At 37.3% G+C, this 8,612-nt stretch overlaps 2 protein-coding genes across 2 annotated transcripts; both read right to left on the bottom strand.

Moving 5' to 3' along the window:
* Positions 1-2,151: 2,151 nt before the first annotated feature.
* On the bottom strand, positions 2,152-5,274 carry LOC112198275. The gene is made up of 7 exons (XM_024339369.2): positions 4,918-5,274; positions 4,706-4,831; positions 4,448-4,606; positions 3,639-3,757; positions 3,190-3,381; positions 3,009-3,099; positions 2,152-2,349 (listed from the first exon to the last, which is right to left on the bottom strand). Exons 1-7 carry the CDS (start codon positions 5,188-5,190, stop codon positions 2,257-2,259), a joined length of 1,053 nt encoding a protein of 350 aa, XP_024195137.1. The 5' UTR covers positions 5,191-5,274; the 3' UTR covers positions 2,152-2,256.
* Positions 5,275-5,389: 115 nt separating this feature from the next.
* On the bottom strand, positions 5,390-8,108 carry LOC112198274 (programmed cell death 6-interacting protein). Its single transcript, XM_024339368.2, has 6 exons — positions 7,783-8,108; positions 7,209-7,376; positions 6,697-6,958; positions 6,436-6,602; positions 6,101-6,250; positions 5,390-5,961 (listed from the first exon to the last, which is right to left on the bottom strand). Exons 1-6 carry the CDS (start codon positions 7,825-7,827, stop codon positions 5,608-5,610), a joined length of 1,146 nt encoding a protein of 381 aa, XP_024195136.1. The 5' UTR covers positions 7,828-8,108; the 3' UTR covers positions 5,390-5,607.
* Between the last annotated feature and the right edge of the window lie 504 nt (positions 8,109-8,612).

Here is an 8,612-nt window from a genome sequence, read left to right as displayed (position 1 = left end):
TTAATTTGATTTCTGTTGCTTTTAGAGAAATGGATTAAATTTTGAACAAGTTTCAGTTTGCAATGACTTCTTACAGTGGTTTATTAGGGGGCAATAATCTGTCTATTGCCCCCCAATAAACTTGATTATTTGGGGACATTAGTTCATCATGTGATATGAAACCCAACTATACTTTTGCAAACTAACTTAAAACCCAACTGAGTTACTTTTGACCATCTTTATAAAGATTATTGGGGGGCAATAAACTTTATTTTTATGAACCCCCAACAAACCTAATTATTTTGTGGATTGAATATATCAACAATTTGTTGAAAGGACCTGTAATAATTTGAAGGCAACAGAAGTATTTCATATCATCTAAATCATGTCATTTCACCATAATTTGAAAATAAGTTTAAAACGAGAATTTACAATATGTATTTTTTGAATCCCCAAGTTAAATTGTTACTTTCAAAATGAAGATCCTACTTTACAGTACATTAGATATCATGTTCAGGACTTCAGTCTTCACTTTCTCCAAGCTCCATCAAGGGTCATGATTCTCTCTAGCATTCTTTTCCTCATGCTGTCCCCAACTTCCTCGCTTGGTTGCTCCCCCTTTATTATGCTCCCCATGAAATGAAGCATAAAAGGTCCGCAATCACTGCTGATCTTTTGTTCTGCGTGTAAAACAAACCGAAATGATCATTTTATAATCAAACATCCTAACATTACTCACCCCCAATAAAGACATTATTTGAGGGCAATAATCTGTCTATTGCCCCCCAATGGACCACCAAAAAAATCACCATTCTCTATCATTCACAGATTATTGTACTTTAATAAATACAAAACAACAGAAAACTTTTCAAAGCCCCAATTACAATGATTAATGAACCACAATCAAGACATTATTGGGGGGCAATAATCTGTCTATTTTCCCCCAATAGACCATAAAAAAAAAACAATAAAAAAAACACTCCACGTGATCATTCACAAATTATTGCACTTTAATAAACACAAAACAACAAAAAAATTTTCAAAGCCCCAATTGCAATGATTAATGAACCATAGTCATGACGTTATTGGGGGGCAATAACAGATTATTGCCCCCCAATAGACCACAAAAAAAAAAAACACTCTAATTACATTCAATAGCAGATTAGTGTACTTTAATAAATAGTGCAGTGATTATTGGCCCCCAATAGTAAGTCTATTGGGTGGCAATAATCTTTTTTGTTTGTTTGCTTGGATTCCACAATAGGCTTTCAATCAATCTGCATTTTCACTCAATTAACAGTTTATAATAAAAAAAAACAACTTTCAAAACAGTATTTCACACATATGAACCAGAAATCCTAGATTTCACAGATTTTCGCACATGCAAAGTCATTTTTACAGATATGAACCAAATTGAAGCTATCAGCAAGTTTAAATCGGAGATTTATGTAATAGATTTCACAGAAAACTTGAAAATTTGAAAAACGAATCGAAAATTCAATTTTGACCTCTTTCGATATTTCCGAAGCCGGAGAAAATAGAACCGTTGCCTGACCTTGAATCCTAATCGCCGGTGTTCGGTGAGTATCATGGTCATTTACCGAGAGAGAGAGAGAGAGAGAGAGAGAGAGAGAGAGCAAACTGTTTTGACTTGTGAGAGAGAAAATAGAATAGAGTCGTGGCGTTAGTGGATAGTGGCACATTTGTAATTTTTTTTTTCAGAGTCCAGAGTTGCACTGTTAGTTTGGGTAAGTGAGCACAAATATCTCTAGATGGAGTGTTTGGATTCCTATTGGGCTTTTTTTGAGTAAGTGGTCACGGCCCCAAACAAGAAAGTGAACATTTATAGAAGGAAGTGTTAAAATTGATTGGGACAGGGGCCTGAGTTGTTGGATTTGACAGAGCTTGATGAGTATGACAATGTAATTCATCTGCCAAAGAAATATAATGCAGCATTGTAGAACAAGCCCGATGACGATAGGGTTCAAATTCCTTACAGAGGGGTATGAATAAAAAAATTTAAAAAAAAGAACCTCTAAAACTAAAAAAGCAACCTTCCCATTATTTTGAGACTTGATTCTGAATGTTGGGGCCTAAATACTAACGTCTATTCTTCTATATGTAGCTTAGTGGTCAAGCCCCTTGGGCCTAAAAATGGTAGAGGAAACCAAGTGAAACATGCAAGGAAGAGAAGATTTCATTTACATATCACACGTTGGATGAATGTACAGAGTTTCAGCTTGAAGGAACTATAGTGTGGATCTGCAAGTAAATATACTATTGAAGGATCGAAAGTGGTGGCACATCTAGCGGTACACCAGGAGTTGGTTCTAGTACTTGTGCATCTGGTAATTCCTTCGATAGAAGTTCCTGCATTAGATAACCACAGATTCAATTAGCATATTGCAGGAAAAATCATAAACTCGAGCAACCAAAGAGGAGAAGTTGTGCTGGTTCACAGTTCATGATATGCGATATTCTTAATAATACAAATAGTACAAATGACTGCACAATAACATTACAGTGGTAATGAAATGTAGACATAACAAACCTTCAACATAATATATAGTATAAGATTTACATATAATTTACAACATGGATTTTGTAAGAATGCACAGCATGATCAGCAGGCCAAACGTAAGTAGTCTCTAATGGTATCTATGTTTTCTTATGGTTTCATGCAGAATTGAGAATCGGTTTATCTAGGGAAGTAAAAGTATGCAAAGAATTGAACATCTCCTAATTTTACGAACTTATTAAAATGATTATTCAGGGCCTAGGCTACTTCTAGTTGTACATCCACACTGAAAGCTTGCATTGCGTTTAAGTTGGAGCGCAATAAAGGAAAGAAGTCTGAAATTTGCTGCAAAACAAGATGGCCCTACTCATCGAATGCATCTCACAGCGAGAATTGGCATATTGGAATTTCTTGACCCCCCATCTCATGTCATCCAATATGATCATACTTCATAATCATAGATTCATAATGACTCAAATCGATATGAGAGCAATAAGTATAAGACCACAACCTTGAATGATTCTATTGTTCCTTCAGACTGGACTATACTGGCAAGCAACCCTTTGCTCTCCAACTCCCCATTTCTCATTGGGACAATGAACCTACAAAATGTAAAGCAGAGATATATGTTGGCATGCTTACAATGAAACCATCTTTGTATAAGTCAGGATCGAGGTACAAAGAATTTGTACTTGGCATGCAGAAGCTTTGCAAGTTGAACTGCATCTTCTTGTCCCGAGACCAAAGTAAAATATGGCAGAAGCTGCTTTATGACTGGTGTGATGACAATGTCAGCCCTTTCCTTCCCCAGTGAACCAGTGTTGTATACACAATGGGGTTCATAGTATAGAGTAAATTTCTCTTGTGGAGAAATGACGAGATACCTAGTCCACATTACAATAGAAAATTACCATCTAATTACCAGAAAAATTATGTCGAAGGAAATATACAGATAGTTCAAGGAATTACGGGGAAATAGATTTCAGGATCAAGTCAGGACCGCATATTATGCAAATAAGGACTAAGTTCTAGATATTATTGTACGTGAGTAAAAGTTATAGATACATATTACAGCAGCTATAACATTCTTTGAAAATGGAATTCACCAGTCTCACACGGCAGTAAAAGAATGAAACTTTACCCATTTTCAGGGCGCTGCCAAGGAGGACCTAGAACTGGACCTGGAGTGGCCTGAACTTTGACTTCAGAACCATTTCTTGCTTCAATTGTGGAGCTCTCGCCAGGTTCGAGATATGTAACCTGGAAAGGATGAATTAGAGTGAGTCCCAATTAGAATATGCATCTGATGAGCATAGTCTCAACTCTCAAGTTATCTTCAATGCTGCATGCCTGCAAGTATTGCAGGTTTCAGAAACCAACTGAACCAAGTTGAACCCATGAAAGTTGTCACAAAAGTATTGTCCATCATCATACTTGCGTGTGTAATTAACCAAAATTTGAGAGGGAACAGATGCACCGTGTAAACCATAATCTACATCCCATTTGCTATCTCCTAAACAAAACAGTAATTATCATCTTTTTCAGTAAGGCACATCTCCCACTACCACTGATTGACTGGAAATGGCTCTCGAAAGCAATTCAGTTTTCAAATATCACCCCATTGAGATAATGACCACTTCTTGGCAAGGACACTACAGGTTGCATATAGATCTTAACTACAGATCAGTAACAAACAATATCGATATCTCAACCTTTTGGAAACCAAAAGGAAGCCGATAGATATGTGCAGTGAAGCATTTCTTCCTCCTTTTCTGATTAGATTGGCGGGAAAGGACTGATGTCTATGCTAAACATAGATTCTTTTGAGTCACAACTTTGAATCTCATGTCATTTTGTCATCTCAATTGAATAAACCATAACATTAGAAGATAAAATGACATTCACTTCTGCCGATAAAAGAACACACCGTTTCAAATTGAATACACTTACATTGCTGAAAAGGGGATCCAACAATGCCTTTGCATTTGGTGTAGCTATTACTCTAAGAGTTGGGTACTTTTCGGAGAGGGGCTTTAACGTCTTCAAATGGCAGTGATCGTCAAGACTTTGTGTAATCAGTAAGCAATCAACTTCCGGAACATCACTTAGCTGCGCTAAAGTTCCACACCAACTTATCAATTGCATGCTAATACTTCAAAAGAAGGTTAATTTAGCCATAAAAGATCAAATTCCAAACTGAAAGAGTACCTGGAAATTTTTCAAAAACCTCTTGGCAGCATCATAGAGCCAGGGGATTCCAAAATCCAAATTACCCACCAAGATTGGATCCACCAATATTTTCACTCCACACACATCCCACAACCAACTATTTCCCTATACAGAAAATAATGCATATTTATATCAAGAAATGCCCAGAATAAATCAACTTACGACAGAACAATAAGAAAATGAAAACCCACCTCCAAGTAAGTGAGTTTGAAGCCATCAGTATCATCAGACGAACTAGAGGTGATTGCGTTTTCCTCAGAAACCAAAGCAGAAGCAACCTTACCTCTCCTGTAAGTTTGTGAGTTAGAGAGAAGAGACCTGGACATTGAAAGCCTCAGTGGCTTGAAACCTGAGATAATTGGAGTGGTGCTAATAGTAGAAAGAATAGGAGAGTTTGCAAAAGGAGATAAGGGTGTTTTGTTTGAACATGGTTTGAAAACAGAGCTGCACTGAGCAACAGCCATGGTGTTCTTCCCGCGAATTTAGAGTGTCTTTAAGGAAGAATCAATTGTATATTAGTTCATTTTCTCTCCCCAAAGTTCAGGAAGTTTCAAATGGATTTGATGCTGCCACTTGCCACTTGCTCATACCACAACAACACAAAACAGACTTTTTTTGTTTTTTTTTTTTTTCTCTTCCTGGTCAACACCAAATTCATATGTATGAGAAACTACGTACTCTAATAATTCATCAAGAAAATTCTTATCTGTTTTGTAAGAATGAGATGCACAAAAGAGATAAATATAGAGATTATAGAGAGATATTAACTCTAAACATTACATCCACCACTCCCATAAAAGAATGAGGATCTTAATTTGCATTTGTTTCCTCTGAAGGCCTAAGGAGGCCAAGAACACTTTACAATTAGTTTTTCTATACATTTAGATCTTGAAGGCGAGCTCTCTTTCCCATCTTTTGGGATTGTAAGGTATAACACTCGCGATTTTGGTACCCTCGGGTTTTGGCAACTCATCACCAGAGGGGATTTTCTCATGCCAGACAAATTCATTTTCATGTTCATGCTTCCTGAGTAATTCGGCAAAATCATCAATTTCCTTTTTGAAAACAGATTTCCAAGATTCTTCACTTGGTATTTTCCTTTTCGCATTGATCAGTGCACGTCGAAGAAGTCCAACAGAAACCCCGAATTGGCCATCATTATTATTCTTCAGGCTTTCAGCCAAGTATTTCTGACTTTTTAACTCATGTAACGCTTTGCAAGATGTGATGAATTCCTGCACAAACCAGAAACAGCATCCAAAGAGGAAAAGAAAATGACAATTTATCAGTTCAGAACTTCTCACTCAAGGTGGAAACATTATTGAGCTTTCTCCCAAAATTGAAATGAACATACAGTGTGCAAATGTGACATACCACAAAGCGCGAAGAAATATCTTTGCATTCCATGGAAGCTGTATGTAAAGCACATGCGGCTTCATCAAGCAACTCTACAACACCATGGTGCAACTTTGCCAACAGACCAACAGTAGTACCCTTCTCTTCAGCCCTCTTTATTGTTACTGCCTATAACAGTCAAATAAACAACTTCAATTATTTCTGACCAAAAAACAAAAATTCAACTATCAGAAAGAAAAATGGTTAAGAAAAAACTGTTGATCCGTTCATATATTAGAAAATGGAGTGAAAAAACCCATGATTCTGTAGTGAAAACACAACAAGTTCAAGCGAGTGAAGACCGAAGGACTGACCTGGGCCTCAGCCAAACAAATAAGGCTCATGACAGTGGACACAGATGGGACAACTTCTGGTGGCTTTTCCACAGGGACTGAAGGCTGTAGAGAAGGAAGGACCTGATGAGCAAGATAGTGATAAACACCAGCAGCTTCTCTGAAAAGGGTCGCAGATTTCAATAGGTCTGTAACAAAGGCAAAGAAAATGGTAAGTCATTGCATCTATGGTCATAATAGAAAACAAACAGTACAATATGGTGGTAAGATGGCATCCCCTACCTGATGGAAGAACTTCTGATGCTCTCTCCCGAAGGATTGCACCATAAAGGAAAAGAGTCATAACAATCTCAAATTGCAAGTTATCTATTTGAAAATATTTAGAACCTCCAAAGTTAAAGAACGATGATGAACTAAGAGCACTAGTCCATTGTATCTTGAGTTCTGAAGTCCACTGAACTATCTGTTCGTTGCTGCTGATCAAATCAATGTGGAAGAATAAATTTTCCAACACTGGAAGATACAGTTCTAGTTTTTGAAGAACCTGTGCCATTAAGGAAGAAACAATACTAGAATAAGTATAACAGTAACTAGTGACTGGATCACATAAGCACTAGATGCAAACAAAAAGAACTAATAGTACCAATGCAGGCAAGTTCTTCATGTAACATTATCACACAACCTAAATGCCGTGAAGATTGAAGGACAACGATTTACTCATACTAGACTAAATACAAACAGAGAATTGAAAAATATATATATAAACAAAACATTTCCGTAAACTGAAAAATTACCTGTTGAGACTGGGAAGTTAACCCTCCAGACATTTCCCTTGCAATGGCCTTAGTAATGGGGCTGCTCTCATTAGTTGACTCCTCGAGAATCCTACGCTTAGAGCTCAACTCTTTCAGCTGTTCAAGTGTTGCAGAATCACAAGCAGCATACGCCTCCTCAAACACAATCTGTCCCCATTAACAAAACATTGGGAAGTCATTAACTACATAAACAACAACTATAATGCTGAGTTTATAACTTATGAAACAGAGATGAAGTTTTGTGTATTTCCCCCCAAAACCTCCAATACCCATCTCCCCCAAATGGACTAGATTTCCAATCAAGGATGTTCACAATGTCATATCATCAAATTTACTCTCTTTTTAAATTTACTCTCTTTTTATAAACTCACTCTTTGAGTCCTAAACAAGTCTATTCACACAAGAAACTAAAGCAAACCCAACTGGGGTCTATGCAAAAGAACAGAAATTTTGATTCAGTGTATACAGTAAGGCCATGAAATCAAAAAACCAAGAAGACCCAAGAAGCTTAATCAGTACAAAAAGCCATCAAAAAAAGGCACCCAGAAACTACCTTCTTGGTCTTCAGGTTTGCTGGGTCTCGAAAATGCAGCATCATCTTCTCCAAGTAAGCAAAACCCACGAGTCCCTAAAACCTCCACAGAGCTCTTAGATAATCATACAATCTTCAAAACCCAAGAGTCCCTAGTATAAATCAAATTCTGATTAAAACCCAGCAAGAATCAGAAGAGAGAAAATATAGAAGCTTGAGGAACTTGGAGAGTGAGGATCGTCTCTGGTTATTGAAAGCTACACAGGGTTTGATTCGGGTCGTTTTCTGAGACTGTTTCGTACTGGTTTCGTTTCCTTCTCAGCGAAGGTTTACATTCTACATTTCTACCCACGGACACACGCTTAGGGATGGCATTAAAACCCACGGGTACGGGTACCCGCGGGTAATTATTCCTTTGGGTATTTGTTAATGGGTAATACCCATAGTTTATGGATATGGGTATGGGTATGGGTATGGGTAATTACAAAATACCCGTATAAAAATGGGTGGGGTATGGGTATACCCGTGGGTACCCAAATACCCATATAAAATTGTAGATCACACCCAAATTTTTTTTTTTTAATTGAGAACTAGTATTTTTCAACTAACATATGGGACATTTTTATAATTTTCTTATTCTAAAAAAGAAAAAAAAAAACAGAAAACCTATACTGGGTGTTGCGATGACTTTGTGTGGTCTCGGATGAGGATCTGACCGTTGGATCATCGTATAATTGTGAAAAGTTGGTTCAAAAGGCGATCTATCAGGATCCGACCGTTGGATCATTGTATAATTTTGAGAGGACGATCCTAAGGGCGATCCGTGAGGATCTGACCGTTGGATCATGGTA

The sequence above is a fragment of the Rosa chinensis genome, chromosome 4, assembly GCF_002994745.2.
Source record: "Rosa chinensis cultivar Old Blush chromosome 4, RchiOBHm-V2, whole genome shotgun sequence".
NCBI lineage: Eukaryota > Viridiplantae > Streptophyta > Magnoliopsida > Rosales > Rosaceae > Rosa > Rosa chinensis.
Note: the sequence above shows the minus strand (reverse complement) of the source record. Positions and strands in the feature narration are given on the sequence as shown.

What these genes read in the sequence shown, in the direction of transcription:
- LOC112198275 (XM_024339369.2), bottom strand. Translation starts at nt 5,190, where the DNA reads ATGGCTGTTGCTCAGTGCAGCTCTGTTTTCAAACCATGTTCAAACAAA. An exon ending in GGTTTTTGAAAAATTTCCAG is followed by an intron (nt 4,607 to 4,705) that starts GTACTCTTTCAG and finishes ACTTTAGCGCAG; the next exon opens with CTAAGTGATGTTCCGGAAGT. An exon ending in TGGCAGCGCCCTGAAAATGG is followed by an intron (nt 3,382 to 3,638) that starts GTAAAGTTTCAT and finishes AATGTGGACTAG; the next exon opens with GTATCTCGTCATTTCTCCAC.
- LOC112198274 (XM_024339368.2), bottom strand. Translation starts at nt 7,827, where the DNA reads ATGATGCTGCATTTTCGAGACCCAGCAAACCTGAAGACCAAGAAG. An exon ending in ATCAGAAGTTCTTCCATCAG is followed by an intron (nt 6,603 to 6,696) that starts GTAGGGGATGCC and finishes CCTTTGTTACAG; the next exon opens with ACCTATTGAAATCTGCGACC. An exon ending in ATATTTCTTCGCGCTTTGTG is followed by an intron (nt 5,962 to 6,100) that starts GTATGTCACATT and finishes TGGTTTGTGCAG; the next exon opens with GAATTCATCACATCTTGCAA.